General features: G+C 43.9%; 1 protein-coding gene across 1 annotated transcript in view; it reads right to left on the reverse strand.

Moving 5' to 3' along the window:
* Positions 1-565: 565 nt before the first annotated feature.
* LOC144106776 (glycine receptor subunit alpha-2-like) overlaps positions 566-18,509 on the reverse strand; it is a 98,970-nt gene continuing 81,026 nt past the window's right edge. The window contains exons 3-9 of the mRNA XM_077639711.1: positions 17,279-17,358; positions 14,549-14,616; positions 13,528-13,754; positions 11,017-11,099; positions 9,668-9,802; positions 7,362-7,744; positions 566-5,432 (exon numbers count right to left, since the gene is read on the reverse strand). Of these exons, the coding sequence (XP_077495837.1) occupies positions 5,265-5,432; positions 7,362-7,744; positions 9,668-9,802; positions 11,017-11,099; positions 13,528-13,754; positions 14,549-14,616; positions 17,279-17,358 (1,144 nt within the window). The 3' untranslated portion in view covers positions 566-5,264. The remainder of the gene's footprint in view (positions 5,433-7,361; positions 7,745-9,667; positions 9,803-11,016; positions 11,100-13,527; positions 13,755-14,548; positions 14,617-17,278; positions 17,359-18,509) is intronic.

Raw genomic sequence — 18,509 nt, forward strand, 5'->3', positions numbered from 1 at the left:
TTTTGGGTACCTTATGATGAGTACGGTTGTTCCTGCACCTGTCGCGCTTCTCGCTTACAATATACCTTACAGTTACTGCACTGTGTTTCTAATGGGCAAAAATATTAAATATGAAACCTTTTTTTACACTCCTCGACAAAAATAAAACAAAAAACGATGTTTTTGAGGTTTCGCTGTAACACTGCACTTTATAAATAGCACGAATCAATGCCATTGAATAAGAGGAGCTTATTCCTTTCTACCGTTCGACAGACGTGCTTAAGATGTTCTTTTTGTGCCTTTTCAGAATTATCTGACTTAGCCATATGAACAAAATGCATCTAACACAGATCTTTTTCTTAGAGGTATGCTCTCCTTGATTCCATCGAGTCCCTCCCGCTGCACTAACTTCATGATTTTTTTTCTTCCGATATCTGCTCCTATCAAACTGCACAACGCGAAAATCGACGATCACCGGCTTGCAGAATGTTCCTAATTGATATCTGCCAACGCGAACGCAGGACGAAAATTCAGCCTCGTCTGACGTGTCAGCGTTCACGCGAATGATTGAGACATCGCCCTTGGCACGAAAGTCAAACTCTTTATTCTGATCACCATATTCGAACAAACGATTCTTAGGTGCCATGATTTTAAATTATTCTGGTATGAGTACATGCTTCACACTCCCGTTGACTGTTGCGCCCTCTTTACAGTCTTTCACATGGAGCGAGCACTTCTCTTGTGCTATATTCCATTCGTAAACCTTACTATCCTGTCCACCACCATTTCTCATTTTCCTCGGTGGCCCTCAATAGTGCCCAGGAAGAAGTGGCATTTCGAGAAAAAAATAATTCGCAAAAGCATACAGCACTTAGCTCCCTGAAAATGAAGCCAAAAAATAAAACAGTAAAGATACATTTGGCGTAACTTGATAATTACCAGCTAAATCAATGCGCTATCGCCTATGGTCCGCCAGCGACCACGTTTCAGTGATCCAATAAAGGCTGAGAATGTAGGACAGGAGAAGATGTGGACTTAAAGTACATCATGCATCATCATACAGCCACCATGAGAAAGCCGTTATCATAAAGCAAAATCTCGCTATAAGGAGACGGCTGTTGACAAAATAATAGTTATACGCAATAAATTTTCATTATTCTTGGAAGCTCCAGTATGAACCCAAGTATTTGATGCATCGTTTTTACGGAGTAAAAGTTTCCTTTTAACGGGACCTGCGGCAGCTCCGATGAACTCCACAGGAAATTTCGCGCTTAGTTTCTTCGTCTGTAACGGCACCCAACATTTTTGTAGAGATTCGATACGACAAATTGCAGTTCTCCCGTTCAGCAACCTCATTGCTCCACGTGGTCTACTGCGGGCTCGCTCTCATTCGTTGGTTCCACGCGGCGTTTAGTCTCCGTTTTCGTGGCACGGTCGCACGGTTAAAGCCGTACCGCAGCGTGCTGTACGCTTGATGTGTCGGGGTTCCGCTGGCTTCCCACGGCCACGGGGCAGAAAAGGAAACTGTAAAGCAGTTTCCGCGGACCGGACGGTGGCCAATATGAATGTCTGCAGCCTGCAGTGCGCAGGCTCTATAAGACGCACCTCTCATGCAAAGAACTATTGCGGCTCGCGCTTTCTGAGGTTTACGACGGCGCCAACAAGAATTGGTAGTCGTGATCAAATTGCTGCCTCGCCCCTACTCTTCCAGATTCCCGTGTCGGATTCAGCATCTAGCAAACGGAGCTGATCATTCTGAATAGGTCTGTATATGTTGTCTGCGATATTATTCCACGAAGACCAGTTTTTGAGGCTATGAAGAACATGGGGGCTACGAAAGACATGGGCGCTTTGGCAAGACCAGCACACATTCGGTTGGTGTAAGTATATTCGACCACTTGGTGGGCTCTTGATGCGCATGTTGAAGGCTCCTGCAACGTGCACTTCCGCATACTGAACACCGTCCTGGTTACCCTGTGTATGCACAATGGCAGGCAAACCTGCTCTCATGTGACAGTTGAAACAATCGTCGAGTGACGCTGTTTACGAAGCAACTGCTCGAACGAAGAAATCATAGTGCCTCTTCGACTTCGTTATAGCGAGGTTCAACTGTAGTTGCAATCCTTGAATAATCGCGGGAGCCATGCTTGTAGCGTGAGTATTCATTTCGTTTTTAACGACTAAGCAAAAACTGCAGCTACATCCTTTTTCAACTCTTCTTCCGTAACTGAACGTTAGAGAGAGATAAGATTTATTCTTTTATTTAGAGCTTTTTTTCGGGCACGAAATTGTCAATTTGCGCTGCTGCAAGTGCAAGGTCGTCAAAACGACGCTTCTTGGTCTTCTTCGCTATCTACATTTCACTCAGCACACGATAAACACCGAAATAGCAGGAAGACCGTGACGAGAAAGTTTTGAAGAATGCGGACTTATCTTTAACGAAAAAGGAAGCAACAGCTCCACTCTCTTCACAAGTTACTCATAATGTACTAAATTATGGCACTATACCATTTCTTCCATCTGCCTGCACTCCAGAAACGAGTGTTTTCCAGGGGCAGACACATGGCCAGCGCTTGAACCGTTGCACAGGGGTGTGGTTACTCGTGAGAGATGTGCCACTTCAGATCTAAGAAGCTTAAGGTTAATGTGGTTTCCTTCTCCATAATTCTTCACACCACGCTGTCCTCTGCCTTCGAAAGCCCTAGAAAGCGGCAACACTTTCGGTAAAAGTGGGTACAGGATTCCACAATAAATACAAGAAAGGCTACAGAAATCAAAGCGCCAAAACATCGTGATCAAATAAGAGGAAAGGGAGCAAAGGGGTCCTTACACGCCACTTGGAACGGTCAGCAACTTCTGTACGTATAGAATTTCACACAGCCCGAGGACGCTGTCCCAAGGAAGAGGCAACGGTTAATGAAAGGACCCATTGCTCTTAAACTTGATTTAAAGATATTTGAAAAAATATACGAATATTCATTTCTGCTCTTACTGTGTATTTTGACGGGAGCTGTAGATATCTGTTATGCACACTTAACGTATTTAATACCTGCGAGTCGAAGACTAAACAGTTCTAGAAACCGAATGGAGAAGAGTACTAAATGCTCGTTGGAGTTTTCAGATATATTATTAAAAAAACACGGCACTTTGCAAAACAACACCAGGCAAGTACTTAAGATTGCCATGTCGAGCCTTCCATTCATCTCCTGACCTAACAGTTGTGCCCACTAATGAATTAGGAGAAAATGCTGTCTAGATAAACACTTCAATTCAGCTCCACGCACTGAGCTGAAGGCATTTATTTTCAGCAGCTCCAAAGCAATGCTCTTCCCCACTCTCTCCTTGTCTCTTCGTGGTAGTAGCTGATAAAAATCACAAAGACTGTTCAAACTCTATGACATTAGTGACAGTGGGCTCGAAACAATGCTTTGTAGAACAAAATATTCGTACTTGACTGCCGGGAGCATTCAAAGTTTCATTTTAAACAAGCGTTGTGCAGGGTGCGTCTTGTAAGAGTAGCGAAGATTTTAAATAAGACAGAGTCTCCTAGCCAAGTGAAACCGTATGCTCTTCTGAGTAGCATGGCCTAGTATGTAAAATGTTTTTTACCTGAAGTAAAACATTTAGTAAACAATTAGGTAACTTTCCAAAGATTGCCATCAGGATTAAACGTTAATCAGAAGTTGTAGCTTGTCTAGAAAAACTCCTGCCTGAAACGCTTGCGCCAGCGCACCATTTTTTCACCTTAATTTATAATCCTAAAAGAAAGCCCGATAAATGCAAAACCTAATACGTGACATCTTCTGGCTCCTATCTCTCGCCCAGTGCCCACGCAAAGTTCCGCCGGAGAGGGCACTCCGAGGAACAGCGGATTTAGTTTTTCGCACGCGTCTTGGGACGCTGAAGTTATACTACTGTCACGTGGTAGCTTCTGCAGTTTACATACTCTTTTAATGCCGATAAAAACAAAACTTTGTAAATTGGTACCTGGCTGCAAACATTTCATCCCTGCTGTTTTTCAAAGCAATTAAGAAGTTCAGCATTGGCACGGTATTCCTGATACCAATGCTTAAATATTTAGTTAATTATCATTTGCTAAAGAAATAGTTCTTAGAAAAAAATATACTGCTGACAAGTAATGCTACTCTCAACGCCACTCAAATGGTTTCATTTGTCTAGGGCACTCCATCTTAAATCTTGGTTGATTACAGGTGGGACTCCCGGTATAGCATTTCTTGTGAAGCTTTCACGGACCCCCTTCACCACTATTCAGACTCGTTAAAGCGTAAAGATTGCGGGAAACCTGGCGGTGGACGATTCAATCCGTAATCGGGCGAGAATTGGTGTTGTAGACAGCCCCGATGTACAGTGTTCACTAACGTTCCGCACATCACTTAGGATTCCGTTTCTGCTGCGTCCAAACTTTCAGTCCATCCTGAAAAAAGTCAACATTCACAAAAAACCAGTTTTCTGTTTCCATAACACCACAGTTCGTTGTCTGGACGGCAAACACGTGAATATAACAGTAGTAGTTACAGTCGCATCGGTGGATAGTAGAGATCAATGCTTCGCTTGAATGTGCGAGTATGCCCCAGGTCCATGCCGCAGCAATCCATAAAGCTGATACTGTAGAAGCTTGGGCAAGTTGGTGTGACATGGTTTTTCAGCAGCGCAGGGGACAAAGGACGTGACAAGTGCACAGACACGGCGCTGAAGGTTGCAGGAAGTGATACCACGTGGAAAGAACGCAAATACCTGGATCTTTGCACTCCAAAAGCAAACCTTAATATGTTTGCTTTCAAGTCTACCGATTTGTTGAATGAACTTGAGTACAACAGACACGTTGAGGCCGTTTCCGCCGTGGGACACAGGTTGCTTAGGTCTATGACGACTCCATATAGTCATGCACGTGCCTAAAATGCATTTCAGTCACAGCTTTTTCCGGTAAGTCACAGAAATCCTCTTGCTCTTTAGGTTTACATCTATACTCTTCAGTCGTATAGGCAGACCTTGTTCACAATCAGTTCTTTGCATTTCCAGGATGCTCACAAGTTTTCATGTATGTTGCAGAGACAGTCTTCCTCTCTTTCATACGATAGGAGGCATTTCCTGTTTCGGCAGATGTTTCTGACCATTTACAAAAAGAAGCTTACTCAGCTCAGGTAAACAAGGTGTTGAAGTGTATGGCGACCACACCCCAGCTATTCCTACGCCGAACACAGCCGAAGCTGGGGCTCTCCGTCAGACTGTGTGGTCACTCGAACATGGTGGCTTCGTCACTCGCCTCAGGAGTCTATATAGAGCGACCAGTAAACGCAGTTGAGCAGGATGAAGGATGTCGGGAACACGACGCGGCTGATTTTGTCCACGAGCATGGCTCTTTCCCGGCACTCACTGGCGATTGCCTCTGGTGGCTTGGGAAGCTTGGTTCCGTTTGGCATAGCTGGATTCTCCTGCAACGATAAAAGGAAGCATGCAGTAAGCGCAGAAACTATTCAATGCTTTTTGCAACATAAAAAATGGCTACGTTTTTCTGTCAAAACGTTTTGCTTAGGTGCATGCCTTCGCAGTTTTGTTGGTTACACTTGGCCTAAGAAGAGAGCCAACACTGGGTGGTACGTTGCCACACTGCGCACGAACAAGTGAATGATGTTCTAATGCATGATGACGTCATTGAAGCAGATTTTGCTACACGTTAGTCAGGGAGCAGCTCATTTTTTCTAGGTCTGGTATCTAAAACATTATTTCCACTCAAACTTGTTAGGCCGCCGCGGTGGCTCGGTGGATATGGCACTCGGCTGGTGACCCGGAAGACGCGGGCTCGATCCCGGCCGCGGTGGTAGAATTTCGATGGCAGCTATATTCTAGAAGCCCTGTGCTATGCGGTCTCAGTGCACGTTAAAGGAACCCAGGTGGTCGATATTTCCGGAGCCCTTCACTACAGCGTCCCACATAGCCTGAGTCACATTGGGACGTTAAACCCCATAAACCAAACATGCTAGCGAGACTGGCGAGACCGCGCAATCTCTACAAGCCAACATTCTTTCTTTTTTGCCTTAGTTCTCTTCCGTGATGGCATTCTGAGAACATATCCTCTTATTTTTAAAGAATATTGCTATTATGTCAAGCATTTCCACTGTGCTTTAACTTCCTGTATTCAATCTAACAAGCTACGATGACGTCTCTCTGACGCACTGCCTTTTTAGCTAACATTAAGGTACAAATGTCTTTAAACCATATTGTATACGTTTAAACATTGAGCACTATTATCCTTAGAGTCGTGCAACATGCACTCGTACTTTAATAATTTCAGCACGAAGCTGCAGGACTTCTATATTCGTTGTAGAACCAAACTACAGCTAAGCATTTTAGTACAGAGCAACACAAATTTGACAAAATGACTCACAACCAGGAAGTCCTGTTCTTAGAGGAACTGAGCTCGTTATATGAGTAAACTTGTAGAAAAGAAACGACAGAAGATGCCGAATGATACCGCGACCTGAGAGAAAAGCTTTCCAGAAGTAACGTAGTTCGGAAGGCGCTCTAGTCCGTGCGCTCTTACCAGCCTGCAGAATGAGCTTGGTTGCTTCTGTACTTTCGGGTTCACAAAAATTGACCTCACGACCTCTCCTGTTCCTTTCCTTTCCTATTTTTGAGTAATAAAAATTATGCTCATGCGTAGAACCTACAGAGGGTGTTACATGGCAGAGTTTAAGCAATTTTGGAAAAATAGGATCTTTGAGGCAAAAATATCTCTTTTGCGGCATGGTATTGCCAGGGTCGGCGGACGCCAGAAAACCGTTGAATGATCTTAACTAGTACAATCGTTAACTAATTTCCAGCAATTAACTTATTAACTATGAGTTAGGAGTACAGTTGCAGATAGAGACTTGTAGCCGGCTGTTAGTAACCGCGATATCAGTTTTTGTAATTTCAGAAACGCGATTACCTTCACCTCTGTTGCTCGACAAAATTTGGCTTTTTTCGACTACTTAAGTACACTGGAGGGGTTGCTTGTGCCTGCATGCTTTCTAAAGCGCATTTATTTTCGTACGATGCAGCCATATTTTGTCGAGCCACAGCGGCGTGGGGAATCATGTTTATGAATTTCCAAAAAGAAGCCGGTTACTAACGGCCGGCTACAAATGACGAATAGCAACTAGACGGCTAACTCTAATAAATACAACTTAATTATTGTAAATTAGTTAACCATTTTACTAGTTAATGTGATTCACCGGTTTTATGGCGTCCACCAACACTGGCAATACCATACCAGAAATGCCATATTTTTGCCTCAAAAATCCTATTTTGGAAAATTACCAAGTCTTACTCGTAACACAAGGTATGTGAGCATAGCTAAAGGTAGCCTCTGCACGACTAACAGATATCCTCGGCGAGACGACCACGGCCCTGATGCTCCTGCGGCGCCCGTCATCGTCCGGCTGAGCCTCGCCCATGAGGATGTTGACGAGCGCGTACTCCATGAGCGAGGCGAACACGAACACGGTGCAGGAGGACATGAAGATGTCGATGGCCTTGATGTAGGAGACGGGCGGGAGGGACTTCTGCGACTGCGCGTGCTGCGTGGAGAGGGTGAGCAGGCTGGTGACGCACAGCGTCACGCGGGCCGGTACGGCCTCGGGCTTGATCCAGAACGAGATCCACGACATGATCACGATCAGACAGGTGGGGATGTACGTGTGGAACATGTAGTAGCCCAGCCGCCGCTTCAGCGTGAACACCAGCTGAATGCAGGTGAAGTTGCCTGCAGCAGATCGCAGAAATTAAAAAAATTAATAGTTCTATTCATCGCATAGATATATTCCCGAAGTATTTAAATTTATCTGCTCAGTCATGATAAAGCTTTCAGTTTTATTTTAAGCCTTTCCGGCCCGTAAATAAACTAACCGGGAGCATCTCATTTCTTCAATTACTGTGCTTAAATCTCATCTAACACATTGGCCGGCATCGAAACGTAACCAAACAATAATTTTTGCACTGCGTGAAAGGCCCCTATAAATGTGTCGGCTAGTTTTCTATTGATGGAACTCGCCACAGCAGAGGTTAAAGATAAACCAAGTTACGGGAAAAAATATAAAGCGGTTTCCTTCCCATTATCAAACACAAGTAAAGCCCTCACTTCTCGCAACAAGCAGGGCTCCTGAATGTCAACCGGAAATCTTCAAGTGCACACCCTTCTCAGGAGAGATGAACGGTCCTTTTTATTTTTTTTCGCGAACTAGATTAAAAGGTTTTTCTGCTAAGCCCTTACAATCCTGCGGGTGCGGCCAGAACATGCACATTTCGCCTTACATTCCAAATTAATTATCTTCATGCCTCAAATCACTTGTGTGGGCTGGGCCGGAAATGGCACAAAGCTTAATAAATTACTGGCCTGCTGAGTTTGCTAGAGTCAGCCACACAGGTCCGAATGCAGGAAGTGATTTACTTTTCCTATGTTTGGTATTTAACTCTTTTAATTCAAGAAAGTCCCTTAAACGACAGACGATGACAAAAATTTATGTGTTGGTGGCTCCTTCAGCGAGGAACCACAAATTTTGCGGTGTGTGGGTGGTGTTTGTAAGGCTCTGATTTTTACTTGAAATAGTAGCTAATGTTTTGTTTTGAGCTAATTTATGTGGAAATACGACGGGGAAGAAGAGCTAAGTTCGTAATATTTATGACAACAAAAATTATGGAGCACACAATGATATCAAATTTTTCCCCGAATAATAGCACTCAACAAAGAGGAAAGCCAAATTTTGGAAATGATAAAGCGAATGAATTTTTGTCGTATTTAACAATGTAATTGGGTAATTCTTTTGCTCACGAACGAGCAGTTCTTCTTTGTTACAGCAGTGAAGTAATATTTTGGCAAGAGTGACGTCAGTCAAAAATTTAGCACCTCTTCTGGGCTGCCCTAATTGCAATCCTTCTAGACTGCATATCGATAGTCCTTAATGATAATGACCGGCCTCTTAACTAGTGATGAGCTAGATGTGGAATGCCTTTATGAAATATCATGTACAGTCGGGCCAAAAGTCTCTGGACCACGAGTTCCTCAAACGAATCCGGTAGCTCTGCTATTAGCCGGAGGCTGGAGACCACACTTGTGGAGGGTAAAGTCAAAATTTTGTTCTTTCTTCTACACAAGTGTGATCTCAAGCCGACAGCTAATAGCATAGCTATCGGCCTCGTTTGAGGAATTCGGGGTCCAGAGGCTTTTGTCACCCGACTGTACCCCACTCCTTAAAGACAACTTTAACTAATTTTAGGTCTTTCTTCATCTGATTAGCATACCCGATTGTGTTTTAGTTTTTCAGGAAAATAAATGCCGGTCATGACTATGCACTCGGCCGGGATTACCTACACCTGGCGAATAAGACAGTGGGGTAATACACAGCGACAGAATAAAACAAAAGAGACCATTGGGGCCTTTCTCTTGATATTCTGGATTACATATCTTCGATTTCTAGGCAGCGCTTTAAATTAACCTTAAAGGAAAGAATGCAAGATTCCATAATGTCATGGTCATATACTTCTAGAATCGTAAAGTATGTTACGATGACTACATAGAATTGTAATCTTCTCCTATGTTTCACTATAACAGCCGACTCAAGATCCATTGCAGCGACTACGATTAAGTGCAAAACTCTGCCTCATCAGCGAAAGTGTAACTGAGAAGAACCTGTTGAGTAGAGCTGGGTGCAGTCGCCCATCGTCGTGGAGACCAGGTTGTGCTGAGGCAGCTCGATGGAGTCGTCCACCACCAGGGGCACGTCCTCTTCCCACGCGAACACCAGGTCGTCCGTCGTGTACGAGACTGCGAGTGGAAGCGAAAACAGAGCGTATGTGATAAGGTATGCAACTACCCGTATGCATTAATTGATCGTGCGACGCTTTCGCCGAGGAACACATTGCGCGTTGCTCTCTTTTTCAGCCGCTGGTCTCGTATCACGGTTGGAACGAGTTCGTCTATGAGCTCTCATTCTCGTTCGTGATTGCCCTAAAATTGCAGTGGCGTAGCCTGAAACAAATTAATACACGGCTCATGTTAGGAAGAGAAAAATTAGTAACCGCCATGAGTCGGCAAACGTACCGGGTGCACCTGCCGAAGAATTCAAGATAACTAATCGGAGGCTCCTGGCTTCACTAGCACGCGCGGCTGATCTCTCTCTGCTTTTTCTTTGTTTTCGACAGCGCTTAAACCAATTTGGCAAGAGCACTTAGTGACAGTGCGAAATTATAGTGGGAAAATTATATCGAAAAAATATCCTCGATCGTTAAGAATTCTTGCCCTCCACTATGTTTTCTTACCCATTATCGGCATGCCGCTATGCCCTGTTGGATCACTCTTATCTGACACGTGGAATTATTTCGACAGAGGAACGCGCGTACCAGGTACCGATTATCTGAGATAGGCTGCCTACTTGTAAACTTTTAAGTGGGTGGAAATTTAAGAATCGTGGCCGTAGAAAAAAACGTTACACCGCGAAAGTTAATTATCCATGGCAATAGGATAATGAAGTAACTGCTGCTAAATTGAGGTTTGAAGCGTTGGAGAGTAATAGTCTTCTCCAGCGAGCGTACATAAATGCATTGTGGTTTGGGCTACATAGGCTAGAAGGGGCGTTCCACCTTACAGCCTCGTATCAGAGGACGAAAAGAACATAAATAAAGATTTGTTTCAGAGCAGCTGAAAACCTGCTGAAAAAAGTCTGCACGCTCTAACACGCTTAAACTCTTTGTATGTGTGGGAGTAAATCTTTAAATTTTTTTCTTGGCGTGTAACCGGTACTTAAAACTTCGAAACCGAGAGCGCAAATGAAGAAAAAATAAAGCGGCCGAACTTGTAAAAATTAGGCACTTGGCTCAAACTTGAGTTTTAGTAGCTTTTCTTATTCTCAAAGGAAGACGACCCCGATGCGCAATTTAGGAGCAGTAGAGCGGCTGATCATGCTGGCCTATCTGTAGAGGGGAAGTGTCGCATGTTCCTGAAACATAGACCATAAACAAAAGCAAGATGGCTATACTCACTGCTCTCAATTTTCAGCGTGCAGACTTGCGTGTCGTGGGGATAGGTCTCGAACTTCATGGCACACGACAGCAGAAGGGTCAGCCTGCAAAGTGAACAAGAGCAGTTGTGAGCACCGTAGACCAGCGGAGAGCACGTAGTGCGACCAAATGGTGAGTGTACTACCGCACATTTACTGTGCGATAACATAGAAGCCTCGTTCAAGCGAAAACTCGGCAACCAGAGAACATACCACCTGCCAATTGTCCTCTACCCTCCGCCACCTACCTCCTCTCTCCCTTCTCTCTCTCTCTCTCTCTCTCTCTCTCTCTCCATATAAATGAATGAATGCTTATTCAGAGAAACAAAATAATTGTAGCGGAGCACTGGCGAACGCCGATTGGCTGGAGGGAAATGACGTGTCTAGATCGAGAAGAACCACTCATGAGCAACGAGCCCAACCACTCACTCCCGGAAAAAGAATAAACGGTTTCGAATGCAGTCGCATTGGACACGCATAAGCGAGTTAGGCATTCCTGCGTTTTTTTAAAGAAGAAATAAAGACGTAGAAGCCTCAACTGAAATGTCGTCCGCACACAGCGTCATATTTTTACTGAAAAGGTAGCGGCCTGGGACGTGTTACAAACATAGAGTGTAGTTAAATATAAGCCCTGATAAATAACAAATCAAATTTTGACGAAACTTCAAGTATATTTTGTACTATATTCCCCTCTAAGTTGCCATATCTTTATATTTTGCTTGGGCGTACTCGAATGCACATAGTGCTGTTTTTGTTTATATTGCAGCCGCGCTATATGGCAATGCAAGCTTCGCAAGAAAGCGAAATTGTAATGTACTCTTCTGTGCCATAGCTAGGCACGGAGATATCAATAATGCCGATGTGGAGGGCTGTGAATCTTTTCTCTGGAATTCTTAGCATGCTCTTAGGAAACAGTACTTGGGCGATTTAGTATTGTGCCGCAATCACCGTGCGGACGCTGTGGCCAGGTTTTGACCCATGACTTTTCTTCGATAGTGGAACGCTGTGAACACTGAGGGGTGGACGAGATCACTGTTTTACCCCTGATCATTTCAATGCTCAAGAAATTGATAATTTCAAGAATGGCGCAACGTAAACTAACGAGGACAGCAGGAGAGCACACACACAATACACACACAAGCGCCTAGTGCGTGAGCTTGTGCGTGCGTGTGCTGTTGCGGGGGTGTATGGCGCTTGTGCGTGTGTGTGCTCTCTTGCTGTCCTCGTTACTTGATGTTACGCCATTCTTTCCATTAGCATGCCTGACCAACTTGCCCAATCCTATACGCTTCTTCAACAAATTGAGTTGTTCCAATCCGCTGTTCTAGGTCTGCATTTTAATTTTCCTCTCAATGTCTTTCCAATCCATTCTTGCACGAATTAAACAGTTGTACTAAACGGCCATATTTTTAGCATTAACGTGTCCTTATTCAATTTTATCGCCTAAGTATGCAAATATGCCACTTGCATACGGCTACGCAATGCATTTTGATGGTAAGAGGGCCAGATATGAAAAAGCTTTTTGCTAGCTCTGAAACCCGGATCGCAGCTGTCAAATTGTGCACCGTTTAAGATTTGCGTCATTAGAGTGCATAATATGGCGAGGCAATTGACAAGATGAGACAAAAGATCTAAACATAGGAATATAGACGTCATATCGAAACACTGCGTGTCTTTTTTGTAGCACCGTCATTCGGTATGGCTTGCGAAAGCTACCACGTTCCTTATACTCAAAATGAATGTTCACTGCAAGCGCCGAGGAAGCATCTCCAAGCATTCTTAACGGCAAAGGAGAGGGGAAAAACCACTTCCACTGTTTTTCTGCAAATTTCGAAATTTTACTAGGCGCAACCAGCCAAGCTGAATGGCTCAAGAAAGATTGGGGAAGGGGGGGCTGTTTATTTTTACACGGGCTGCACCTTCCAGCTGCACATCGACGCGGATTCGCTAAACAGCTGAAACCTGGTTTATGCAATGGCGTGGTGCCCAAAGGACTCCCCATCCACACCCTCCGTGTGATGAAAGCCCAAACCCGAGAAGCTTCCCGTTTTTTGCTGCCCATATGAGCTTCGCGGATGCTTGCAAGCCTCAGTAGATGCGATACTTGTGCGCTGAAGTGAACGCGCCGAACAAGCTAACCTGAATAAACACTCCACAGAAAAATTCTTGAATAAATCCTCCTTCAGCATCAGTAGTAGTCAGACACTGATCATGATATCGATAGAGCAGATCACAGGTGTTAAGTGAGAGTGAACATCTCAGTGGAGCTCACAACCTTCGCGATTTCTTGTCAAGGAAGTGCCCCGCAAACTCTGTATCACAGGCAGGAGACGCAATACCTGTAGAGTTGCACTACCGGCCTAAAAATAGACACGCACTCAAGCAGCGCACTTTAACTTCGTGCACGCGCAGAGTGCCCTATTTTGAGTAATAGCCCATAGCAGCCACCACGCGTAAATAAAGCAAAGCATCGTAGTGTTTTTGAGTCACTTACTTGACCATGTAGAGTATGCGCCTGTCCGAGTACAGCCATATGTAGTGGTTGGGGATGGTCATCTCCTGGAAGGTGACACGCTTGGCGTTCTTGAAGAAAGAGTCGGGCCTCCACATGCGCTGCAGCCAGCTGACGGGAAGCAGGCGATATTTGGACGTCATATTGCGTGGAAGCCGTAGCCGATGATCGTGCCACGTTTGAGACATGAAGATGTCCGCCACGTATGTCTGCAGAAGGAATGCGCCGCAAACACTTCACTGTCAGTGCCCTTACGGTGCAACTTGCGAAATGGCGACACCTTGCGGGAAAATGCAGCTCTACATTAAGCTTCCTGCTCACAAAAATAATGGTGTTTTTACATATTCCACTAGCCAGTTTTCCTCCATGATTTCCACTGGCTGATTTTCATTTTCCAGTGACCATCTTCCAGTTTTTTGCCTGATTTTGATTTGAACAAAAAAACGTTCACACTTTTAACTATAACAAATGAGGAGGAGATCAGAAGAGGCCCATTTTCGCCACCTTTTTTTTTAAATTTCGCGCTCTGTTTTTAGACTTTCTCGAATAATATCATACCTCTAGTCTTAGTTGTTGCTATCCTCATCCTTGTGTGCAAGGTATCCAATGTTAAATCCCTCGTTACTTTTCTATTGGCGACTACCACTACGTAGGAGTTGGAGAAGGGGTGCCCCGATGTTCGCACTGATTTCGTGAAAATTGCCATTACTATTGGATATTTTGGCAATTGCAGCCATCTAAAGGGAAAATTTTAGCCTATGCACAAAGCAAAGCTGCGAGTTACAGCGCCAAACGGTTTTGTACAAAATACCACATCTTTGCTAGACGACCATCTTCGCATCTTGTTGTTAGTGGCTAGGCGCTTATGATTTGCCTTTTCAGCACATTTTCTCAGTATTAATAGAAACTGCACCGTTCTGTGGATTTATAGCACAAGGAAAACAACTCAGAGGCTGATTTCTACACTGCATATTCATTATTAGTAGAAATGACTGAGTCTCACCATTGATCCTTCATCAATTGAGTCTAGGCTGAGCACCGTCACATGGAAGCTCACGACAGTTGGCTTGCCTACAAAAAATGGCAAGGATTGGAGAAGAGGTTACCAAGGGACAACCTGAATGAAATCATTGCAAGGATAGGGCTAAATGTTGGTTTTGAAAAGGGCAGATGAGGCGGCATGATGTCCAGGTAAAAGGAAGAAAATAATCAGGCCATGAGTGAGCAGGTATACTGTCATCTCGAATCAAGCGCAAGCGCTTAATCACTGGCAGCCGCCTGGACACTTCGCTTAATTTTATCGTTGCTATAATCGATCCTAAATCTCGCGCTGATAGTGGCGCATGCGTGAAGAGCGAATCCTTTGAATTAGACTCAACTGCAAGGACTCTTAAAAAATTGGCTGTGGGTTAGCTTTGGAAAAACATGGAGTGACACGATAGCTACAGCTAGCCGAGTGGAATTTGGACACATTACCAACCACGTGACGAGCCACGTGATCCGCCACGGCGCCGCGCCGCCGGCAGCTGCTCCACACCACGTGACCAACCACGTTACAGCTTGGAGGCGCAGCCACGGCGTGGTGGCGCAGCCACGGCGTAGTAGCGCCGCCACCGCCACGGCGCCGCGACGCTGAAGGCTCGAAATGCTACCGTAACGTAGCTATCGCTACAAAAATCAGTCGCCACCTTTTGAAGCAATTATGGTGGCATTTTTCGTCCCCTTCGTAAGTTCCATTCCCACAGTGAAATTCACACAGCGAAGTGATTCGAGCGAAAAAAATTTGTACATAAAAAAGGCTTCTCGCTTTGCGTGCACATTGTTACTCAGGCAAAGCAGCGTTACAAAGAATGAACACGTGTTGCATACGCTCTTCCGACGAGGTGCGCAGGCGCGTTCTCCAGGCCCGTTGCAGGGCTCATATGCAGCCAAAACTGGCGAGTATGAATTTTCACATTAATGAACATTTTTTTGTACTTTGCCTGCAAGCGCTATGTAGTGTACGCAGTGTATACATATTCCTGCCCTCTCGTAGTTATTCGCCAAAGTTTCGCAAAAAATTTTCAGCCATGTGCCCATTTGGATGACCACATTTCCCGTTTAGAGCCACAAGTGCCTTTTTTGCCTATCTGGAAAATGTACGATTCTGTTGAAAGAATCTACGCCCGGTTCTAGAAAAAAAATGTAGGCACTTCGTCCATCATAACCTCCAGGATTCGTCCAAGAGACGTTTATATTTCTCGCATATAATAATGACTTTGCCTAATTATCCACCTTCCTCGAGGTTTCTTTTATATGCCGACGTCGTTACCATCTTTAGCTCTAATACTGAAACCACACCTCTTGTCTCACCTCCATTCCGACCTTTAAAACATACCTCATCGGTTTAACCTCCACATTCTTGTAATGAAGGCCTCTAAATCGAAATTTATAGTTTTCCCGTCATATCAAGAAAAGCTAGCCGCTAATCTTCCTATCATCACTGCCAGACAAAATATATTGCCCTCTAACTCTTCTAGGTTTCCGGGTACGCAATTTGATATTCATATCAAGTACGTTTACCGCAGTGCCTTCGTAAATAATGGGATGAAGTCTGCAATACTCATTCTTATTAAGGCATGCCCACACTTTAGCGCTAATTGTCTTTCGTGCTGTATCATTAATTTATTCACAGTCACATGGCTCAGGCGTAACGTGTTCAAGAAATATTTACTGCTCTCACGATGCTTTAGTAACTATAATACAGTTAAAAAACGTTAAGAACTGTTGTGTACAGCCTTCACAATCATCATCATCATCAGCCTGACAACGCCCACTGCAGGGTAAATGCCTCTCTCATGTCTCTCCAATTAACCCTGTCCTTTCACAGCTGCGGCCACCGTATCACCGCAAACTACTTCATCTCATCCGCCCACCTAACTTTCAGCCACCACCTGCAGCGGTTGCCTTCTCAGCACAATTATAATGCCATATTTTACCTCCATGCGAGTAATGTCTCTACGGTTACAGAACCCGCTATATTTAATCTAACCATTTTCATCTTCAAGTTCGTGCACAAATAATTACCATCTGTCTCATTCATAATACCCAGCCTTAGCAATTCTATTATCACCAGGTTCGCTTGTAACCACAATTTACACTTGCCAAAAGTAGGAACAAATTGCGGCGAGCATACTGCTAACTTTTCTTCACCATTCCTATAAAATGCGCTAACTTTTGACATTAAAAATTCACATATATTGCACTGTGTTCAACACGAACTAAAACTTTGCATATTTATGCTGATGTTCTCAACATCACAATTGTTAACGTGTTATCTCCCAATATACAGACATATATTCATAATCATTTTCGTTACTCTTTCATGCTTAAAATAACTTTTAAAGTTGGAGTTTACTGTGCTAATATTTTATAATATTATTTTGTACGTTTTCGTTACACACGTGCGGCCTTGGATAGATACCACACTGCGATTTTATTTATTCAATAGACCATTCATTTGCACAGGGGGTCCACTTATAGCCGTCGACTATGGGACGACCTTTTGCGCTGTGTTACTGCTTTGCGACTGTGTTTATAACGCTTGTGCTATTCACAATCGAAGCACATCGATCTCCTAATTATTCTCGAAATGAGTAATATATTTCTTAATATGATTCTGAATACTTCGAAATGAGACTGAAAGCAGCGTGTTTGAAAAGCACAACGAAGCACGAGAAACGAAAAGGCTTACCATTTTCCTTAGGTGGCTCCAGGCTATCGTAGTCGGCGTGGTTTTCGGGAAGGATTGACTCCAGGTCCAAAGGCTCTTGCCTGAAGCGAAGAGGCATCGGTAAAATAAAGAAAATAGGACACTTAGACGGATGCACGCCGAACGAAACGACTGCCACGTTGCCACGCTGGCACATAAGTGTTTTAAATAATTCCAGTAGACTATGCTTACACACCGGTGCTGCACCAAAAATTGAGACAAAATCGCCGTTTTGTATAAGCGCGTCGGAACAAAACAGCAGCGCTCTAAACAAGTAAACCTGACTTGAAGTCAGGAAGTTGCCAATAAGTCTCACAGCGTAACACATTATAATTTTATTATCTGTTAATGTAGAAGTATGCTGCATTGCGTGAATCTCAGAGTGCATGTATACAAAAAACAACCATTTGTTAGCCAGTATTATTAGAAAGAAGAAGCTCATTCCCCCGGCAAACTATCCATACTTCCCAGTGATAGCATTGGACAAACTTGAGCTGGCATGCTTTCCAATGAAAGCCAGAGCAACGCCCAGCATCCTTTTGAGATTAATTTATTTTGAATTTTGAAAAGCTTATGAGTGTCTAACACGTTGTGATTGCTGAATAAATGCGCCAACTTCAGTTTTTCACAACCACTACGAGGAAACAATATACTGGTCGAATCGATTTAGGCGTGTCTATTGAAGCCGCTTAACTTCGCTGAGGGAGCCCTCTGCATGGGTTGTTTGAGACAAAGGCGGAACTCTCAGACTTTTCCGATTTATGACCACAAAAAAAAAACCTAGCTAAAAGTAACGCTCTAAACTTAGGCCAGTTATGTGATAAAAGTTTCAGTGAGTGGACGATGTTCTACAGCTTTATCTGAGACAAAAGTGTGTGCATCTGCTGTTGGTTTTAAAATTTAGCAGTGGAAAACTGCGTAAAAAAATAGGCAAATTTCTAAAATCTTCAAAGTGATGAAAAACAGTGAAGTCCATTTACATATATTGCAGCTTAGCTTCAGCCTGCCTGCACTTTCTTTATGTGTTTGAAGCGAAATTCAGTGATAAAACTCCGGCGCTATTTCTCATCAATAGCCCCGTCATGTTAGAGACAAACTAAGCGACTGCAAGGACCTTCGATTTGAAGTGTAGTGCTCAACACGCAACATAATAAATCTATTATAGACGGGTGCTTTGAAGCGTAAAGAAGGCAATAAATTTTCCGATCACTAT

The sequence above is a fragment of the Amblyomma americanum genome, chromosome 10 (genome assembly GCF_052857255.1).
Source record: "Amblyomma americanum isolate KBUSLIRL-KWMA chromosome 10, ASM5285725v1, whole genome shotgun sequence".
Lineage (NCBI taxonomy): Eukaryota > Metazoa > Arthropoda > Arachnida > Ixodida > Ixodidae > Amblyomma > Amblyomma americanum.